General features: G+C 60.5%; 1 protein-coding gene across 5 annotated transcripts in view; it reads left to right on the plus strand.

The window, feature by feature from the left end:
* The first annotated feature begins 2,066 nt into the window (after nucleotides 1–2,066).
* Nucleotides 2,067–21,528, plus strand: part of PTPRF (protein tyrosine phosphatase receptor type F) — an 84,276-nt gene continuing 64,814 nt past the window's right edge. For 2 of the 5 annotated variants that reach the window (XM_062191119.1, XM_062191118.1), the window contains exons 1-2: nucleotides 2,068–2,203; nucleotides 16,509–16,644. In XM_062191119.1, the coding sequence (XP_062047103.1) occupies nucleotides 16,554–16,644 (91 nt within the window). In that variant the 5' untranslated portion in view covers nucleotides 2,068–2,203; nucleotides 16,509–16,553. Of the gene's footprint in view, nucleotides 2,204–9,894; nucleotides 9,972–16,508; nucleotides 16,645–21,528 lie in introns of those variants that run through there. The other 3 variants (XM_062191115.1, XM_062191120.1, XM_062191117.1) reach the window with 3 other exon arrangements.

Raw genomic sequence — 21,528 nt, forward strand, 5'->3', positions numbered from 1 at the left:
TGCACAGCAGATTCTGCGAGCAGGCTGGTTTTGTGTGGCCCAGAACCTCAAAGTCAGAATCTGTTCCCTTCTCTGTGCGTGTCTCTCACGGAGCCACGTGGTCTCCAGCCTCTGCAGGACTGACCACCAAGGAGCAGACGGATCCGCAGGAGAGAAAGACTTGGCACTTCCGGTCCAGGCATTGCAAGAAATGGGGGACAGGGAGGGGGAGCAGCCCCGGGGCGGGGGGAGTGAGTGCAGAACTCTGTCTCGGTTACATGGACCTGGGGTTCAGACGAGAGGCCCAGACTGTAGACAGAGACATGGCTGCTGGTGGGCGAATCGGCCCAAGAAAAGGCAGCTCAGCAGGAAAAAGGGGAGGCCTAAGGCAGAGCCCTAGAAAAGAACTGGAGAAAGAGTAGCCGGTGTGGGAGTGTAGGCCAGGGGCGCCAAGTGGAAAGACTTTTCCTAAGTCAGCAACGCACGGACATAATTGGCTGAAGATTACACTTTTTAAAAACTGGGGGTGGAGCCGAACCCTCAAAGTTCTGAAACAGAAGCAAAAATGCCAAAAAATGCACGAGCGCTGCAATACCTCCCCCCGCAGTATTCCAAAATTACCAAGGGGCGTAAAACCACTGACCGAGACACTCATTTTTGACCCGTTTGTCATCTGGAAGGAATCCTCTGCCCGGAATCGCTGGAGCCATCCTCTCGTCACACACCAGGGGGCGCACGCGCACCGTTTCTGAATCCAAGTCCGCGACCAAAGCAGGCAGTGAATTAGGTGTTCATCAGAACTTGGTGCTCACATCCATAAGCCCTAGTGCAGGCTTCCCCTTTACGTCACCACTGTGACTCCAACAACCTCCAAATCTCGTTTATTCCTCCCCGACTCCAAACCCCCAGGGGTATCAGAGAGACCCCAAGGAGACTGGGAATCCTCCCGCACCCCTCACATGACCACACTGGGGGTGGGGTGAGTGGGCTACAGGAAGGGGCTGGTGTGGCTCTGGGGGAGGGACCTGGAGGCAGGAGCTTTGGTGTCACCATTGGAGCTCACCAGTCCCCATGGGCATTAGGACTGTGGCATAAATCTTCAGGTGGGCTAAGGGTGTAGCCCACAAATTTATAAACGCATTTGCGTTCGTGTGAGATGTCAGAGACTCACTATTGAGGCTAATATCTGGTTTGGAATTCAAGGGCCAATTTATACCTGCCAGAAATGGCATAGATACCCGGTAGCGTCTGGTTAAGGCTGACACCAGATCAGAAGAGTGGAGGGAGAGCGGGCAGGAAGGGAGCTTGTGAGGGGTCTCACCAAGGGCTGGATCAGGTGGGGGTCCTCACTGGGCTCAACGGTGGGTGGGGTTCAAGGTCCGTTTCTGTGCTGGGGCCCCTTTTCCAGTTACTCAATCTCAACTCTGAACTGCGAATGTGAACAGAGAGTGTGCCGGGAATGGAGTTTTGTGGAAGGGTTGGGGCTCAGCAGAAGGTGGCTACTGGCCCTTAGAGGGTACTGGAGTCCACTGACCACCAGGGATGGCGCCAGTGTTATGATCAAGGTTAGGGTGGGCAGCAGTTGTAAAAGGGTTGAGGGCCGGAATTGGTATTTGGGGGCATTATAATACAGGGGTCCAGAACAGAATGACTACTCGTGTCCACTCGGGGACAGATTTGGGGGGCTGCAGTCAGTATCGGGGTTCGGGGTGGGTGTGGGCCCAGTATCAGTCTCAGATCTGCACGGGTAGGAAATGGGCTCTCACGGCACCATCAGGTCCTTCCGAGGCTCGGGAGCCACTAGTAGGAGCTGCACTTCGTGGAGCTGAGATCTGTTGGCGCTCACCGCTGGGGCTCCGGCCCCACGCTGGGGCTCCGGTCGGCTTAGACGTGCGGCTGGGTTGTGCTCTGGCTAGGCCTACCCGGCTCCGCGGCTCCACCAGCGCGAGCGCACGAGGGGAGGGGCGGTGCCGGGGACGCGCACGGCAGGGGCAGGGGCGCGGGCGCGGGCGCGGGCGGGGGCGCGCGGCTGGAGCTGGCGCGGGAGCGGCGGCGGCGGCAGAGGCGGCGGCTCCGGCTCGGGCTCCGGCTCGGGCTTCGGCTCCAGCTCCGGTGGCGGTGGCGGGAGCGGGACCAGGTGCCCGCGGCGGCGGCAGAGGAGCGGGAGCGGCGGCCTCGGCAGCGTTGGGGGGGGACATGCGGACCGACGGCCCCTGGATAGGCGGTGAGTGACCCCCGGGGCTCCCCTCCAGTCCCCTCCGCGCCCGTTCCTTTCCCACTCTCCCCGCCCTTCCCCCGCGTCCACCCAGCGGAGCCGGGGGCGGTCCCGGGGGGGTTGGGGGCGCCGCTTAGGCCGGGCCGCGCCCCCACCTGCCGCGCCCGCAGCCTCGGCAAGCCCCCCCACCCCGGCCCAGCCTGGCGGCTCCTCCCCGCCTTTACCCCGCGGCGGACGCGCCCCCCCTCCCCCCGCCGCCGGCTCGCCCGCTCGCTCCCCGCCGCACCTGAACCGCAGCCCGCGCCCCCCCAGTGCAAAGTTTGCCGTTTGCATTTTTGCGCCCCCTCGCTGATCCCGCCTCGCCCCCCCCCCCGCCCTGCCGCCCCGCCGCCCCGCTTCTGGGCGGACGCGCTCCGGGGGCGGCCCTCGGCTTCCCACCCCCCCAACTCCGGGCGGGTCCAGGCCGCGCCCCCGCCCCCGCCCCCGCCGCACCGGCGCCCCCTCCCAGCCGGCGGGGGATCCGCAGCCGACGCGCTCCCGGTTCGCTCGCGGCCCCGGCGCACGTGCGGTCCCGGGATGTGCCGGGTGCGAGTTCGGAGCCCCCCACTCCCTGGTCGCTAGCGCGGGCCGGCGAGAGGCTCGGGCGGGCTGCACCCACCCCCACCCCGAGGCTGCGCCCTGAAGGCCCTGGAGCGGCCTGTCCCGGGAGGACGTGTCCACTCGGACCCGCTCCGAAAGTTCACTCCGTCGCCACCCCGCGTCCCGTCCCGTGCCAGCGTGCCGGTCCCCAGTCGCCGGGCCCACGTCTCGGTCTCGGCTTCTTCCTGTTTGCCTCCGTGTGTCCCTGCTCTCCAGTTCCAGCCCTGCAGCCCCAGGGCCTCTCCCGGGGTGCCCGTGTTCCCCTCCCGCGGTCTCCGTGTGCTCCCTCCCGGGGTGCCCGTGTTCCTCCCCGCGGTCTCCGTGTTCCCTCTGGCTGGGGCTCCCCGTCCCTCGCTGCCTTCTCCCCGCTGCGTCTCCGTGTTTTCCTCCCCAGGTGTTCAGCCCTCTTGGCGCCCCACACCCCCTCTGCGGGGTCCCCTCCCCCATGCCCATGGAATGCTGCCCCTCAGGTTCTTCCGCCCCTGAGCCTGAGCCGGGGAGGGCCTGGCCTCTCTCCCCATTTCAACAACCCCCTCCCCAGTGCTGGGCCCCAGTGCAGCAGCCTGAGGGGGGTGGGGAGTACAACCTGTCTGAGCTGGGAGATGGGGGGGGCTCTCTGGATTCCCCCGGAGGGAGCAGCAGGGCCCGGCCTGGGATGCTGGGGGCTGCGGCCCCACCTTGGCTTCTGAAGGGACCAGGGCCCGGATCCAAAGGGACCCTGTGCCAGATCATCTGGCTGGCGAATCCAGAAGCGTGCCCGGGGCTGGGGGGGTCAGGGGAGCCTGGGGAGCTGTGCAGCGGGTGCTGGTCGGGAAGGGGTCCTCTCAGGGAGCCTCTGGCAGCCTCAGGGAGCAGGTGGGGTCCAGAGGGGAGTCCTGGTAATTCTGGGCTTGGCTCCATGTTAACTCTTGCTTCAGGGAGCGTGGAAATCCCTGTTTTTACTTTACTGATTGTATGAATGAGCCTGGGGCTTCAGGAGGGAGCAGGTGTAACTCCCCGAGTTGAGCCCTTCCCTGGGCCACACACTGTGCACACTCCTGCCCCTCCCACCTGTCCCACACTCTGCTCACCCCCTCACCCCACATTCACTTGCCTGCTTGGCCTTGCTCTTGCACGCTTGGGCCTGCACGCCAGCCAGTGCTCAGCAATCCAGCACGCTTGCACACTCCACAGCACATGTGTGCACACGCCGACTCAGTCCTGCTCGCACTTTCCCTCTTAGCCCTGGAAATGTCTTCTTGGTTGTGCTGTCTCTTCCAGTAGCCCGCATCTCCCTTCATTCAGGAAATTGTTTTCACATAATTCCTTCCTTCCTCTCTCGCGGCCACTGGCCTCCCCCCTGTGCAGCCTTGCGTGCACCCTGGTTGGGGTGGCGCACGGAGCTTTGCAAGAAGGAGGGTAGTCTGTACTTCTGCTGGGGAGACCACAGCGAGGTCTTTCCTTGGGATTTGTGTTGATGCGCAACCAAATGCGGAACTTGGTGATTTGCCCCCTCTTTTTCCCATCTTGAGGCTCCTGCGGTAGAGCCTGTGATGCCCACCACGGCTCCTCTGCTTTCCACGAGAACTCAGTTTCGTCCCCCATGAAATGGAGCAGCTGATCCCCCCCAGGCGGGGTGCCAGGGCTCTTGTGAGAAGCTGGGGGTACGGTGCAGCCATGCAGCGTCAGCAGTAGGAGTCGCCTCATGGATGCAGAAGGAATTCTGTAGCCTACTATTGATTGCTGTCTGTGTGCCAGACACCGAGCTAGGCGCTCCCAGCCGGCTGCCTCGCTTCCGGTGGGACTGTCAGCGGCGAGGTGTCCGCTCACCAAAAGCAACTGCAGCTCTGAGCTGTGGTTAGAAAGCCCAGGGGGTTCAGTGTGAGGCTGGGGAGAGTTCAGAGGTCAGGGAGAGTTGAGACCAAGAAGGGGCTCTGGACTGGGTTTGGAAAGATAAATAGGAATTTGCCGGTTGAAGAAGGGAGAAAGGGCGCTGTAGGTAGAGAGATAGTGTGAGTAGACGTGAAGGTGTCACTTGTGGAGTGTGCAGAGGTACAGCAGGTCACCAAGGGCCTCGCCTGGCCTGTGATTTAGCTGTGTCTTTGAGAACACGGAGGGGAGACACGCCGACACAGCGCCGTGGAGCGTAATGGTTCCAGAGGGTGACTGTGCGGTGCAGGGAACCATGGCGGCAGGATGCTCAGTGAGCAGGAGGGTGCAGTAGGTCAGGGCATGGCAGCGGCACGTTTGCCGGCACGGATGATTGGATGTGGGGGCGAGGAAAGGGTCCAGGTTCCTGGGGGCGCCTGGACGGAGCCCCCGAAGTTCACTGTGCCGGGCACATGGAGAGGTGGAAATGCCCATAGTTGGCCATGCAGCCTCTGCAGTACTTGGGGATTTGAGGTTCCCTGGGCTGGAGGCGGCCGGGGGAGAGCGGAGGAATTCAGAAGGGGGTTGGTATGAGGATCTGGAGCTTGGGAGACAACTCAGGGCTCCAGAAAGAGAACCAGGAGTTGTCTGGGTGAACAGGGAGCGGCGATCGTCAGGAGACCGCTCAGCTCAGGCAGTGGCTAAGAGCTCACCTCAAGTTCTGGCTCTGGACTGCTGAGCCTGGACTGTCCTAAGTGGCAGCGTGACCTTGAGCAGCTTGTTCAGCATCTCTGAATCAGTTTCTTCATTTGTCAAATGGGTATCATAAAATTGCACAATTCCCGGAGTTGTTTCCAGGATTAAACTGTATGTACTTAGCAGTGCTTAGGACAGGGCCTGGGCTCTCATGGCTACTGGTAGCTAACTGATGGCAGCTGTTAGGCTGACTGTGATCAACAGGAGTGGTGTGAACCCACCCCCAGAAAATCACTCCGGATTGCTTTTGTTTTTTAAATATTTATTCCTTTGTTTATTTGAAAGGCAGAGTGATGTGGTTCTATTCACTCCCCAAATGCCTGCCACAGCAGGGCTGAGCCAAGCCAAAGCCAGGACTCAGGAACTCCATCCTGGTCTCTGGCATGGGTGGCAGGACCTCGAGTACTTGAACCACCATCTGCCCTTCCCCAGGCACACCAGCAGGAAGCTGGGTGAGAAGCAGAGTAGCCTGCGCTTGAAGGAGGCACTCTGATAGGGCCTGTGGCCGTCCCAGTAGTGGCTGTGCTGCAATACCTCCTGTCCCCAGGTCGCCTTTAAAAAACTATACGTTGGCACTGTTGGAGGGCATCCGCCTGCCTGAAGCAGCTGCGGTTCTGAACCTTTGGGGAGTTCAGCAAAGGTGGCCAAGCGCCCCGTGGTCAGCGCCGTGAATGGGGTGTGTGTGTTGCTCAGGTGGATTGACCCTCAGGTGAGCCTGAGAAGAGCAGAGGTGAAGCCTGGCAGAACAGAACTCGTGTTGGGGGGTGGAAGGAAGGTAAATTTTTTTAAGGATTTATTTATTTCAGAGGCAGAATTAGAGCGAGTGTGTGATAAAGAGATCTCTCCCCACATGGCTGCAGGGTCGGGAGCTGGGCTGCCCTGGATCCAGGAGCTTCCTCTAGGTCTCCCTCGTGGGTGCAGAGGTCAAAGCAATTGGACCATCTTCCACTGCTTTTCCCAGGCACATTAGCAGGGAGCTGGATCGGAAGTGGAGCAGCTGGGACTTGAACCGCTGCCCACTTGGGATGGTGCCCATATGGGCTGCCGGCGTCTCAGGCAACTATTTAACGCACTACGCCACAGCACCATCCCAGGAAAGGAATGCTAAGGGGGGCAACCTTGCAGAGTTTAGTTGCCCATTTCCCCTCACCCTACCTGGGCCCTGGGCGTCTCCCATGGTTCTTTCTTCCAGTGTTTGCCTCTAGGATCCAGAGGCGCCAGCTCTGTGTCCCTGACCTCTGGGTCTGGGAACTGTCAGCTCCTTAGTAGTGTTTTAGCGGCTGCTGCTGGAGACTGTTCCTGGTGCAGCCGCAGGGGCAGCGGCGTCTGGTGTCCTCTAGATTTCTACTTGTTCCTGGTCTTTTTTTTTTTTTTTTTCGGACAGGCAGAGTGGATAGTGAGAGAGACAGAGAGAAAGGTCTTCCTTTTTGCCATTGGTTCACCCTCCAATGGCCGCTGCAGCCGGCGCATCTTGCTGATCCGAAGCCAGGAGCCAGGTGCTTCTCTTGGCCTCCCATGCGGGTGCAGGGCCCAAGGACTTGGGCCATCCTCCACTGCCTTCCCGGGCCATAGCAGAGAGCTGGCCTGGAAGAGGGGCCACCGGGATAGAATCCGGCGCCCCAATGGGGACTAGAACCCGGTGTGCCAGTGCCACAAGGCGGAGGATTAGCCTAGTGAGCCGCGGCGCCGGCCTTGCTCCTGGTCTTGCTGCCAGCTGAGTTTCCTCCCTGGCAGATGACAAAGAACTCGCTAGGGAGGGCTGGTCCCTGGTTGGTGCGAGGGTTTTACACCCAATCCTGGACATGGCTGCCAACTTCATCCCTACTGAGGCCTTTCTGGCTGCTAACTGGTATGATTGCTTTTTTTTTTTTTTTTTTAAAGATTTACTTATAGGGGTAGACACTATGGCATAGTAGGTTAAGCCTCCGCCTGTGGTGCCAGCATTCCCTTTGGGCACCGATTTGAGTCCTGGCTGCTCCTCTTCTGATCTAGCTCCTTGCTGATGGTCTGGGAAAGCAGTGGAAGATGACCTAAGTGCTTGGGCTCCTGTACCCGCATGGGAGACATGGATGAAGTTCTTGGCTTTGGCCTGGCCCAGCACTGGCCATTGAGGCCATCTGGGGAGTGAACCAGTGGATGGACGATCTTTCTATATATGTAACTTTTCCTCTCTCTGTCTGTAACTCTATTTCTCAAATAAATAAATAATCTCAAAGATTCATTTATTGATATTTTTGAGTGGCAGAGCAATAAAGAGAAAGAGAGAGACAGAGAGAGATCTTCTATCTGCTGGTTCACTCCCCCAGGTGCAAACAGCCACATCTGGGCCAGGCTGAAGTCAGGAACTCCATGCCCGTCTCCCATGTGGGTGGCAGGGATGCAAGTACTTGGGCCATCTTCTGCTTTCCCAGTCACATTAGCAGGAAGCTGGGTTGGAAGCCAAGCAACCAGAACTTGAACCAGTACCCCAGTGTGGGATGCTGGCGTTGCAAGCAGGGGGTCAACCCTGTGCGCCACAGTGCCGGCCCTGGGTATGATCCGATTTGGATGCTGTACCAGCCAGCCTCTGTGTGAGGTGTTAGCCTGGGGGTGTATTTGTGGTCTTGGTTGCCAATGGGAGTCCGGAGTAGTTGGGGAGCTGCTTACTCTTGGGAATCTGAAGGGCAATTTGATTGCCCATCTTGTCTGTTTGGGGCCAGTTTGATCCTGGACTGATATGGTTCAAGGTGCTGTTCTGTGTACCTCAGCCTCTTAGCAGGTGCAAGGCCCCAGAGTGTTGAGTCTGTTCTTGGACCGGCCTTCTGTCCATTTGGGATACACACCTCTTTCCAGGTGTGGCTACTGCTTGAGGTAGCGCCTGTCTCAGTCTTGAAGCATGAGACCAAAGCTGCTAATGTGGCCCTGGGTGTGGCCACAGCTTGGGGGGACCTTCCCCATCCTGAATGGAGCCTGCTCCAGTGCCGAGGATCCCTGAGCAACTCTGAGGCCGGCAGCGTCCTGTCAGGCTCTGTGAGGCCTGGTGGGCGGTGTCAGTCAAATAGGCCCTTGAGTTTGGGACGTGGAAGCTGGTTAGTCTGGCCAGACCCGCCTGGCAGCCCGTGTGCTGGGAGCAGGGGTCCCTGGGAACGTGGGCCGGTGAGGGAAGCGTGGGCATCCTGAGGCCCTGGGGCTGGCAGCAGTGAAGCCGGGGTGAGCAGGGCCTGGTTGGGTCACTCGGCATGGCCTTCCGAGTCACTGAGGACACCCCTGTGCTGGCGCTCGTGGTCAGTCTCCAGAGAGCCGTGCCCAAGTGCAGAGGTGAGGACGCTCCCAGCACCGGTGCCAATGCCTCTCCTCTCCTGTGTGGGCTGGGGGTGGCCATGCGTGTGGGGGCTGAGCTAGCCTGCAGCCAGCGGGGACCAGTGGAGCCGTGTGACAGAGCTGCCTGGAGGTGGGACTGAGATGGTATGGGTGTGGCTGGGCCCTGCCCCCACTCAGGACAGTGTCCTCGCCGCTGAGAGCCCAGTAATGGTTCCAGGAGGAAGGGGCTGGCCCTGTCGCGCTGTGCGCTGGCAGAGGAGGCCTGCAGGGGCACACCTTCATTTTAAAAATTATAGAGAAGCAGAAAGTCAAAAATAAATATTGCTCCTGAGGCTTCTTTGGAAGCTGGCACGTACGCCGGGGCGTGTTTCTCTAGGCTGAGCAGTTTTCTTTGAACTCACTCGTGGATTCATCCCTTTATTCAGTATGTGTTGGCTGAGCACCTACTGTGTGCCAGACTGTCTGCGGGGCGACAGGGATGCGGCACTGAGCCAGGCAGGCACAGCGTGTGTTCTCCCCCAGGTTGAGTGATTCGGCGACCGTTGACAGATACAAATTGATAATCACGTTTGTTGTCACAGCTCCAAGGTACAGGCCTGGTGTCTGGGACATCACGGAAGGCTTTCCTGGGAAAGTGCCATTGGAGCCGAGATCCCAAGGGTGATTGGCAGGAAAAGCACGGGGAGCCCAGTCCAAGCAGCGGCACACCACGCGGGCAGAGCTGGGAGGCGGGAGGGAGGAAGTCGGGCATGTCTGAAGACGAGAAGAGAAAGTTTTTGTGGGAGGAGAGCGTGGGCAGCTGGGGCTACAGAGACGGATGGGGCCGAGTCTGCCTGGCCCTGGGATCAGGCTGAGGAGCTGGGGTACGCATTCCACCGCAGAAGTCCAGCACTTGGTCTGTGTGCGCACGGCTCTTTGCCTGGGAGGATGCCCAGCACGTAGTAGGTGCTCAAGGAGTATGGAATGAGTGAGAGAGCGAGGGGAGTGAAGTGAAAAGACAGGCGTTTTACTGAACGGGGCTGGTCTTGCCCCCCCCCGACAGTTCTATAACCTGCTTAGGTTTCTCTGCATGAACAGTGACTTTCGGTTGTCTGTCTGTGTCAGTCCCTGCTCTGCCGTGAAGAGCTTTCTTGATGCTTTTGCAGCCTCTCCTCTCTGCCCAGGAAGGAGCGGAGGCCCTCGCGCCCTGCCCTCCGTGCTGAGTGTCCAGCAAGAGTGACAACAAAGACCCCCGGTGAGTGTGCCCCGAGCTGTGGCCCGGAGCAGGGCTGCACAGCTTGGATTTCATGCGGGCCCCGTGGAGAGCCACAGAAGGGTTGTCGTCAGGGCCGTGACATGATGCAGCGTGCCGGGGGTCGAGAGCTGCCGGAAGAGCGGTGATAAGAACGGAGCCAAGGAATCTGAGTGCTGTTTGCGGAGGCGGAGTGCACGTGGGGCAGGAGGGAGGGGGGGTGTCAAGTGTGGTGCTGGGTTTCTGACCGTGGCTGTGGGAGGTGATTGCCGTACGGTCAGCTGCCGTGGGTGCGAAATAGGCTTCCGGTGATGTCCTGGGACCTACACCAGCATCCGTCTGCTTCTCCCCTCACCACGCTTCTGTAGAAAAGGCTGTGCTGTTGACTGGAAGTTGTGGTGGAAGGAGCAGGGTGCCACCCACAAGGCCTGTGGCACTTCCCTCCTGGTCTCTTCGAGGTCCGCTTCTCCTTTCTCTCTATCAGAAGCACAGAGTGGGTGGGCTGGAGTTGCAGGGAGTGAGGCTGGAGAGTCAGCACCACGGCCCTTGGGTGTCAGCCTAAAGATTAGATTCTCCTGGGGACGCTGCAGAGGGATGGAGGGCGGCTAGCCAGAGAAGCAGTGACTGCGTTTGTGTCCGTTTGGCCATCTCTCTGTTCACTCTTGGTACGTTGTCTGAGGGCTCAAATGGCAAACAGAGGGTGTGTGATGGGCATGGTCAGAGGTGCATTTCTGTGAACTGAAAGTGGTGTTGGTTTGTGCACTGGGCGTGTTGGCAAGGAGTGACTGGAAGAAGGAAGCCCCAAGAAGGGGCAGGAGGTGATGAAGTTTTACTGCATGGTGGTGGCCGCCACTGAAATAGGGCGGATTCAGACTTACGGGCAAGCTGGGTGTGTAGGACGTGGAAGGATTGGGGAGGGGGTGGCAGGCCTGGCTCCGAGACTGGAGATCCTGGCCCTGAGACTAGGAACCTATCTGCTAGTTTCCTTCCCAAATGGTCACAAAAGCCAGGACTTTACCATCCTGGTCTCCTACATGGATGGCCAGGGGCACAAGTCCTTCAGCTACCACCTACTACCTCCCAGGCACATTAGCAGGAAGCTGGATTGGAAGCAGAGCATCCAGGACTTGAACCAGCTCTCCTAAACAGGATGCCAGTGTTGCAAGTGGTGGCTTAACCTGCTCAACACCGCAACACTAGCCCTGGGGATACTGGATTCTGGTTGGACCATCCTGAGCTGAGGGCTCCAGGGGTCTGTTCTCTCTCTGAGCTCCCTGGAAGTAGATTCCATGACTGCTTTGTTTATCATTCTGCCCGCTAGACAGTTCAGTTCTTCTGGCTGAAAGACGAAGGCCATGGAAGAGATGAGCCAGACCCAAGCCACAGCAGGGCAGGGGGTGGAGGGGATGAGCATGTCCTGAGTGCGTGCTGGGGGTTGGGCCCTGTCCCTGTGACGTGGGCACTGGGTTATGTAGAGGGGTCAGCTGCAAAGGGTTGGGTCATAGGTTGAAAAGTCAGATGGGGAGCTGGAGTGCCCTGTGTCCCTTTACCTGTCCATCTTCAGATGATGGGTCTGACCTAGCCGACAGCCTGTTCCCACCAGAAAAGGTGTCTGGAAGTGGAGCTCTGTGTCCTCTGGGGAGGCTGCTTGCTGATGGCGTATGTGGAAGGGTGCAGGTCGCGGGTGCTGCAGGGCCGGCTTCTGGAGCACGGCTGGGGCTGGTGTGGGGCGGCAGGGAAGGTGCTCTGAGATCCCGAGCCTGCTACAAAGGGTGGAGCCAGGTTGGGGCTGCCTTGGTGCTCATATGGGACTGGATTCGAAGGTGGGCCCAGCTCAGCTCCTAGGCTAAATTAGCAGGGGAGCTCCCCGAGCTCTGCACCGTGGGCATCTCAGAGACCAGGCAGCGCTTTACTGTTGTAGTGACGATCAAAAATGTCTCCAAGTGTTGTCCCATGTCAGCTGGGGAGCAGAGTCACCCTGGGTTGAGACCCTTTGGTGTGCACCTCCTCTTGCTGCCTTCCCGGTGCTGAAGCAACCTTGGGATTTGGGGAGGACTGGTGAGGGAGCCTGTGTGGGGCTGGGCAAGTGGCAGGGACAGGAGAAGGGCCTCGTTTCTGATCCAGAAGACTGGATTGATTGAGAAGTGCAGAGGCTCAAGGCAGCGTCACTCCCGGGGGACCTGCATCCTCCCCCCCAGAAAGAAAACTGGAGGCTTGGGAGTGCGAAGGAGCCCCTGCTGGTCCTGTTGACCTTCTGCCCCTGTACCCAGGCCCCTATGGGACTGTTGGCCATCCCCAGAGACCCAGGGACACTCCTGATCTCCACTTCCCAGGAGGCAGGGAAGCGGAGGGCTGCTGGAGGCAGGGGGAGCCCCGAAATCATCTGTTCCAGCTCTGCGTGCTGGCTCTAGCCAATTGACTGGAGGAGGGCAGGCCGTCCCGGCCCCCTTCCGCCAGCCGCCTCCTTCCCTGGGGCAGGGGTCCTGGCTGAGAGTGTGATTTATTCCCGTCATAATCCCGCGGTCGGCCTGGTGAGAGCTGGAAACATGTTGGTTTTCCCTTCCCAAGTGTAACAAGGCCTGCTTCCGTCTCCGCGGCCGCTACTGCAGTGCCACGCGGTGAACTGTCCAGGACATGACAAAGGGGCTCGGGTAGCTGCCGGCGGGTTACAAGATGAGCAGCTCCCACACTCCCTGCCTGGTAGACGCTCCACATGGCCCGAGCACTGGCCTTGCCCCTCGGCCGGCTGCTCTGTGGGGCCCCCGATACCCCTCCTGCCTGTGCCTCCTGGGAGCCAGGGTCCTGGCCTGGGGAAGCAGAGGGGATGGGAGGTTTAGGAACAGGTGGTATTTGGAGACTAATTAATATTTGTGAATAATAGCGTGAGCCCGAGGGAAACAACCAATCTGTGTATATTCATGAGGGGGTCTGGAGGGTGATCTCAGCTGCTCTCCAGCCAGGGAATACCCCCACACACACACACACACACCTCTCTGGTGTCACCCGTCCCTCAGCCCCACTCTGAGGCCAGCAGGGGTGGTTCGGGTGGGCCGCGTGGCAGCGGCACTGCCTCTATAACGCGTGTTTTCCATGACGCTTGTATGCAAGTCCTGTGGCTTGGTGTGGTGCCTGCCGCTTGCTTCTCCCTGCAAGCGGTGATTCCCAGGCTCTCTGGTTTCACAAACCAGTCCAGTTTGCAAAAGGGCTCAGGGGCCAGACCCGGGGTTGGCAGGTTTTTTTTTTTTATTTTGCCAAGTAAGGACATTATTAAAAAAACAACTGCTCCCGGCCATCCCGTCGTTTCATCCAAGAGAGGACATTTGAGCACCAAGGACAAAATTGGAGAATAAAGGACAATGCCTCCCAAGAAAGGGCAGTTGGCAGCTTCGCTCTGGCGTGGAGGAGAAAGGACAGAGAGAGCCGTTCTGCGTGGGGAGACCCTGCCCGCAGCCAGACTCTGGCATCCCGTGCTGGAAGCCGTGGCTTTCCTGCCCCAGCTCAGAGACAGCGCAAGTGCCCAGGCATCCAGGCCTCCTTTGTATCTCGGTTGTCTGTCGATAGCCTGGACGCCCCCAACCGTGCTGGCTGAGGGGACACCCTGCCCAGAGCACTGCTGGCCTGGGGTCACGGGGTCTCTGCAGTGTAGTCAGGCTTAAGGCAGCCCTTCCTCCCCACAGGTGGCCCTGAGAGCCAGGTGGAACAGGGCCAGCGTACACACCTGAGGCCAGGCCTGGGGCTCCAGGCCGCTGTGCTCTGAAGAGGAAGGCTCTAGGGTTGGGAGTGGCCTGAACCGCCTGACACTCGGGGCGGGCTTTGTGCCCAGTGTCTGGGGCGGGAGGCAGATTGCCCATGCCAGGAGCCGGCGAGGAGAGGCCCTGGCTCCGTGGCTGTGCAGTTGCCAGGGTGGTTCCCCACCAGTGTGTGTGGGTCCGCGTCTGCTCATCCTCATGGGTGCCTGTGGCCCTGCACTGCCAGGAGACAGTCTCCGTTCTCAGCTTTTCCATTGTGTCTTGAGCACCCCAACCCAGATATACAGGGGTCCCCAGAGTCCCTAGTAAGGGTCACTCTGGGGGTGGGGCTAGCGGCCCAGAATCCGTCACTCCCACGGTCAGTTTCACCCAAGGTTGTGCCATGTGGCTATTTTTTAAGTTTATTTATTTATTTTGAAAGAGTTACAGAGAGAGAGGGAGAGACAGATCTTCCATCCTCTAGTTCACTCCCCAGATGGCCTCAATGGCTAGTGCCAGGCCAGGCCAAAGCCAGGAGCCACGAGCTTCTTTGGGCCACTTTTCCCAGGGGGAGCTGGGTCGGAAACAGAGCAGGCAGGACACGAACCGGCGTCCTTATGGTTTGCCAGAGTCACAGGCGGTGGCTTTGCCCACTATGCTACCATGGCCCACGATGTAGATGTGTGGTGCAGGAATTACTTGAGGGCTAGGCTGAGGATTCGCACCTTTTAACGTCAGTGCCTGGGACTGCCCCCCCCCCCCGCCCCCAGCAGGGTGTCTGCAGCGGGGAGTAGCAGCTCTGTGGGAATGTGCTGGGGAGCTGCAGCCCTCTGCACCCGGCTCAGGCACGGCCTTTGCCAGGGTGTGCTGGGGGGCTCGTGCCATGACTGTGCTGTGCTTGTCCACCCACATGGCCTCTCTGGCGTCATCCCTTGATGTTCATCTGCAGAAATTTGCCCCCATGGCCCTCGGGCTGGGGCCTGTTTCCCTCTGCTGTTGCCCTGAGGGGTCCCCTGCCTGGAGTTAACCTCAGGGCCTTTGTGTTGCCACACTCCGCAGTGCCGCCGGCCTTGGCGTGCTGCCGGCCTTGGCGTGCCGCACTGTTGGGTCCATGTCAGGGGCCACAGGAGGGAGCCGTGCCCCAACTATGATAACCTGGCCTGGGAGTTTCCCCTCTGGTGTCTGCCGGGGACTGGAATTCTAGTGTTGGCCATGATGCCCAGGTCCATACAGGGCCTTCGTGACAGGTGACCTCTGTCCCCACGTGGCTACGCAGCCCATCCTGGTCCCAGCCACCTGAGCTCCGGGATCACTGAGAACCCCTGGTCTGGTGGACACAGGGCTGGACTCCCACCCGGCCCCTTCTTCCTTTCTGCGTTTGCTGCCCGGCTTCTGTCTCAGATTTTTGGCAAGGTCCTGGGAGAGGGGACGCCTCCCACTCTCTCACCTGTGTGTTCAGCCTCTGCCTACTTCACAGACTCCTGTGCTTCGCTCACTTGCTGCCCTCTGACCTCATGACCTTTGATTGTCCCAGTGGAGACAAGGGTTCAAGTTCCGGGGAGGACCAGAGCTACCTTTGAGCTTTGCCCCTTCCCGTTCACCTACTCTGTCAGCTTGCAATTTTTCTTCTCATGTGGGCCAGTGGCCAGCTGCGTCTGGTCACAGCTCCCCCACCAGAGTCTGGGTCCCGCTGAGGGCCCCCAGCTGTGTTTGCTGTCACTCACTCCCACGTCATGCCCCGTTGTGTTGTGTTTCCGGAGCGTTAAGGAGGGATTGGCTGTATGGCAACCCCTTACCCCAGTCAAGATGTGAGCAGAGCTGGTGGGCACTGTGCATCCCCTGTGGTTCCCAGGCTGGTGATGTAAGAGCGAGGCCCTCAGGAGCAGGCCCGGGAGACTGAGAGTGATGGCAGTCTGTCTGCAGCTTACGGTGTGGCCATGCTGAAGGCTTCACACAGGTGCCTGCGCGTGGAGAGGGCACTTGGGGCTGAGGAGCCCGTGAGCATGCGCCCAGAGGCCGTCCCGCAGTCTCAGGGCAGAGCCTGCCGCCTCCAGTCTTGCTCCCTGCCGCTCACTCCCCCCCCACCCCCCATCCTCTCGGGCTGCTGGGGCAAGGGTAGAGGAGGCGTGGAAGTCGAAGCTTAGGGTCCAGCACCCCCGGTCTTGGCCACTGAGGCCTCCCATGGTTTCTCTTTGGGGTTGGAAGGTGCCATGGGAATTGGGTAGGATGAGGGTGGCTGGGCGGGACAGCCACAACCTGGCGCGAGCACGCCCTGGCGAGCCCTGACGGGTTGTGGCTTTGGCTGCAAGCCTCTGATACTGGGGGCCGGCTCTTGCTAACTCGCCTGTGCTCTGGGGAGGGGCAAGGGGATGCCCCGGGCACCCTGGGGTTCCTGGCCTGTGTGAGTCTGCTCAGCACCACGCTGCTCCCTGTCTCTGTCTTGTCTATGTTCAGTCTGTGACCCCATTGCTCTGTCCCTTTATGGGGGTGACGGAGGCTCAAGGTGTAGCATGGAAGGAATGTTCCTGTACCTCCTGGGTTAGAGAATGACCTGGAGGCCCCCGGCACTGTCCCCCTGCAGTACCTCTCATGAGTTGTCCTTGTGGGCACTGGGGATTCAGGAGGGGCCCGAGTGGTCTCAGGGATCAGGAGGTCTGGGTGAGCATTGCACGGTTTAAGGGGGGGGTCTGCTCACGCTGGGCTGTGGATGGTCAGTGAGGATGAGTGGGGGCCCTGCGGTGGCATGCGTGGACTGGAGGAACACTGGCGGGTAGATACCAGTGAACTGACTCCGCCCTTCTCTCCAATACAGGTTGACTGTCCTGCGCTGTGGCTGACTGTGGAGCTAGAGCCCTGGATGGCCCCTGAGCCAGCCCCAGGGAGGACGATGGTACCCCTGGTGCCTGCACTTGTGATGCTTGGCTTGGTGGCAGGTGCCCATGGCGACAGTAAGTATGACACCCCAAGGTGTAGAGCTCCCAGGTCAAAAGGTGGCATTCCTCCCAGGAGGCCCCTGGGATGGGGGCAGGACCACTCACAGGGGAGAGAGGGGGACTGGATGGCCCTCTAGACTGTCTCCCTCCTTGGAGACAGCCCCCCCTTGTGAGTAGCCTGGCCCAGCTGTGCCTTAGGAGCGACCTGTGCAGCGCCTGTGCGCACCCCTCAGCTCCGCAGGGTGGGGCATGTGTCAGCGTGACCCTGTTTCACGGGGGTGGGGTGAGACATCTTGGCGTCGTGTGGTCATTGTATGACATGCTCAGGCGTGCGGTCTGTCCACCAGGGCAAGTCTGTGCTGAAGGCACAGCGTGAACCACTTCCAGTGTTCTGCATGGGAACAGGGGAGGAGGCAGCACACAGGGGAATGCGTGCCCTGGTCCAGGGAGGGCTCTGGGGACCTTCAAGGCAAAAGAACACGCCCTCCCCCCAGCCCCTTAGCCCTGGAAACTAGCCGGGGGTGGGGGCAGGGGGCTGTGCTTGGCCAGCAGGAGCTGAAGCCCAGCACCCCTCCGTGTGTGTGTGTGTGTGTGTGTGTTGACGGTGGGTGGAATGGTCCCCTTCCCAGATCCAACTCCGAACTTTGGTCCCTTTCCCGCTGCCCTTCCCCCTGCCTGGCACTTCTAGACTGGCCGCAGCCCGCCCTGTCTCCATGGTTACCACTGCTTGGTTACTGGTAGGAGGCGGAGCTCGGGGCAGACTGAGCCAATAGGAGGACTGAGGGGGAGGGGCGAGGTCGCAGCCCAGGTCCCTGGGGGAAGGGACTGTTCCCAGCCTGTCCAGAGCCCAGAGTTGGTCTAAGGCCAAGGGGAGGGGGGGTCAGCAAACCATAGGGACACCCCCACTCCCTCCAACCCCCTCCCCCCTGCTTAGTGTCTGGACACAGCTCCCTCCCCTTGCCCCACCAGAGCTCTTTCTCCTAATGGCTCATTAATTATTCAGAAACCAGCCTGGAGGAGGGTGGGACTGGAGTACCGCCCTTTGTCCTCCAGAGTGTGGGGGGTGGCCTAGGTGGGGCTGGAAGGGCCAGGGGAAGGGGTAGCAGAGAAGGTGGGGGAGGTGGGGGGAGCCTGAGGTGCCCACCAGGAAAGGGGTGGGCGCTGACATGCAGGAACAGGGCTGGGGGGGCCTAGTCAGGGTGGGAGTGGTCTCCAGGCTGATGAGCCTGCACAGGGTTAGGGCACCAGCCTTCCTCTGGTGGGACTCTGGTGTTGGCCAGGAGGTGGGGCTTGTCCAGAAGCCCCCCACCCTCATCCTGGCACCCTCAGGGCCTCCCCACAGGAGTGCCAGGGCAGAGGAGGAGGATGGCCTGACCACCAGCACCCCCAGCCTGTGCCCTCGGGCCCATCCCCCCAGCCGGTGGTCTCCCTGTTTCACTCTCCTGTGAGTGGCATCCCCGCCCACCTGGTCACCCAAGTCAGGAGCCTGGGCCTCCTCCCTCTCTCCGCACCCCGTCTGATCCACACCACGTTCTGTCGGCTCTACCTTCTGAATGTCTTTGGAATGCATCCACTTCTCTTTCCACCCTCAGCTCTTGCTGGAGCTTGAGCACGCAACAGCCTCCTGATGGCTTTCTGCCTCCAGTCTCTTCCCTCGTAATCCGTTCTCCCTTCCAGAGTAAGAGTCACGTCGCAGAACGAAGACCCCCCTGTGCCGCTCCTCACTTCAGACTCTCTCATTCCCCTCCCTTGCTGCCCTCAGATCTTCCGGGCTCTGCATCATCAGGTCTCTGAGCCTCGCCCTCCATGGGCCTTTAGCCTTGCAGACACCTGCATCCCACGGTGAGCTCCTGGCTTCAGTCCCGGCTCTGACTCCAGCTTCCTGCTGATACGCACTCGGGGAGGCAGCAGTAATGGCTCAAGAAATTGGGGTCCTGCCACCCACATGGGAGACCTGGACTAGCTCCCTGGTCCCTGTCTTCTGCCCCCCTGTTGCAGGCATTTGGGGCATGAACCAGCAGATGGGAGCTCTCTCTCTTTGTTGTCTGTCTCTCTCTTTCTGCTTCTCTTTGCCTTACAGATAAATAAAACAACCCCCCAGACAAGCAGGAGGTGGCCTCCTCCTGCTCTGTCCCCCTCAGCCGTCCCTGCCACGCTGACCTCCCCAGGCGCTCCCGTGCTGTCCCGTGGCCAGACCTCCTGCTTCCTCTCCCACGCCCTTCACCTGGCCGGTCCTGCTCCCTGCAGCCGGCACTTCTTCCTCCAGGAGCCTGGGTCACAGGCTCCTCTTCTCTGTCCCCCATGTGCACAGCTCTGGCCCTGCCAGATCTCTGTATCCCAGCTGACTCTGGTGCAGCAGGGGCTCGGGCCATTGTCCAGTTTAGGGCTGGGACTATGGTGGTAGGTAAGAGGGCATGGGGCAGGCCCGGACCCCCAGATGGAGTGGGTGGGACCAGGTAGAGCAGTTTATATAGCACAGTCCAGGAATCTCCATGCTGGTTCCTTAGGGACCAGAGACCAGGGTCTTTTTTTTTTGACAAAGGGAAAACAGAGTAGCCATCTGCTGTTCTCTCCCCAAATGCCTGCAACAAGCCGGGGCTGAACCAGGCCAAAGCTGGGAGCCTGGAACTCAACCTAGGCTTCCCATGTGGGCAACAGGGACCTAAGACTAAAAGTAAACCTGCTGCCTCCCAGGGTCTACATCTGCAGGAAGAAGGAGTCGGGAGCCAGAGCTGGGTATTGAACCCAGGTACTCAAATGGGGGATGCAAGCATCCTACCCAGCCTCTTAACCGCTTGGCCAAACGCACACCCCAAAACCAAGGTCACGAAGGTTAGAACCGCTAAAGAAGCTGAAATCCCACCTCAGCAAGGCTGGGGAGGGGGTAGGGCTCAGATGCCTTGAGCTCTGTCCCAGACAGGGGCCTTGGGGCTGGAGCCTGGGCTGGGTGTCTCAGGAGTCAGGGTCTCTCCTTCAGGCCTGCCTTAAACTGCACACACTTTTGGATCTGTCCCCCTGTGGAGGCCACGCTTGGGCTGAGCCTGGGAGACTTCTCGCCAGAGGCAAGTGGCCAGACTGGCCAGAGCTGCTGCAGAAGGTGGGGCGGGCGCCCCAGAGAATTGACAACCAGGGCAGTGAAGCGCAGAGCGGACAAATGTGTTTCTATAGGCCTCTTAACGAGACAAATGAATGGGGGCCCTGGCCTCTGAAGGGAGCAGAGGGAAGGGGGTGGAGAAGCAGCTGCCCAGAGTTAGCCCAGGGGCCCGGCGGCAGTGCTAGGTCAGCTCCTGTGGAGACCTGGGCCTGCACTTGGCACGGTTCCCACAGCCCCCGGCCTTGGGGCTCCTCAGGAGGGGAGGCTGGGAGGCCAGAGGTGGTCCTGAGCCGAGGCAGGAGTTTTGGACAGAAAGAACCCACATGGGCCTGCCTTGGGACAGACTCAACCCACCTCGTGGAGCCCCAGGCCTGTGGGCAGTGCGGAAGCGGTGACCCCAGCATCTCAGGAGGGAGGGGAAGAGGGGCGCCTGAAGTTCAGTGAGCGGGCATTTGCTGACGGGGGTACTGCACGCTGAGGCAAGCTGGGGAGAGGAGGCAGGAACAGCCCCCGGCTTTGCTGCGGAGCTCACGGAGAGCCACAAAGAACCCCAGGCATCGTGGCACAGGCAGGACCCAGGAGTAGATGTGAGCCGGGCCCTGGTTACGGCCCAGTCGCTCAGAGTCCTGGGAGCCCAGAGCAGGATCCCAGGTGGCAGGAGGGCTGGGGGCTGGGTGGACCAGGCCTACATCGATGAGCTGAGGGTGTGTCTGTTGTGCTGTTCCCCCTCCCCCAGCTTTGACGCTGCTGGCAGGGTGGAGCACCCTCCCCCTCGCGCCTCTGTGAGGCTGATCTAGACTCTGCCCTCTGCGGGACTTCCGGCAGGTCGCTTTCTCTCTGGGCCTGTTTTCCTATTATGCAGTGCAGGGAGTCACTCCTACCTGGAGAGGGTAACTGGAGTCACGTGAATGAGGCACCCAGCACCTTGCATGTACTTCTCCTCTGGGGCCACAACCTGGAGCTCCCTGTGTGTCCCTGGGAGCCGGGGGGTGGTACCAGGGGCAGTCACGGGAGCCATGGCTGTGTCCTCAGCTCATCAGATGGTTCATTCAGGGCTTGGGAAATTCGCCTTTCTGGGAGTTCCTCTCGCCGCCCAGTGTCTGCTCCCTGCTCCTGTGCGTGTGTGTGTGCTCCACAGGGAAGGCACAAAATAGCAATCAGTCTCCCTGGGGAGAAGGCTTGGAAGTGGCCCAGTTTGGCCATCCCTGGGGCTGGACCCCTGCAACCCTCCCTGGAGGCCTGCTCTGCCCCCACCCCGGGCAGCTTCCTCCTGCCTGACCAGGCAAGACCCGAAGACAGGGAGGTGGCCGTGGGCCCAGCAAGTGCCATGCTGTGCGCTCACCACAGTCCTTGGCCTTGCTCGGAAAACACTCTGCGAGGGTAGGAAGGTGGTGAGCCTGGAGCGGTCAGGCAGGAGAAGGTCTGGGGGCAGAGTGTGTCAGCTCTGTGCTCCCCAAGATTCTCAGTGAACTGAAGGGGAGAGGAAGAGCTGGGGGTTGGCACAGAAGCTGTGTGGGCTGCCCTGAGGTGGGAAGGGTGGATTCCAGGGGAGCAAGAGCGGGTTGGGCCTGCCAGTTCCAGCCCCCTGGCTGCACTGGCTTGGGCAGCACTGCCGGGCCCACCTGGGCTGGGTGCGGGCGCTGGCGCCTCTGCAGCTTGCAATGGAGCAGGGGTTCTGCCCCCGCCACCGCCCCGGGCCTCAGGCACCTTGCAGCCTCCACTGGGCTCTGGGCAGCCAGCAGGACCCACACCTGGCCCTCCTCCGGCTTCTGGGTTCTTTGTTTGGCGTGCAGGCCCCGCCCTGC

The sequence above is a fragment of the Lepus europaeus genome, chromosome 5 (assembly GCF_033115175.1).
Source record: "Lepus europaeus isolate LE1 chromosome 5, mLepTim1.pri, whole genome shotgun sequence".
Lineage (NCBI taxonomy): Eukaryota > Metazoa > Chordata > Mammalia > Lagomorpha > Leporidae > Lepus > Lepus europaeus.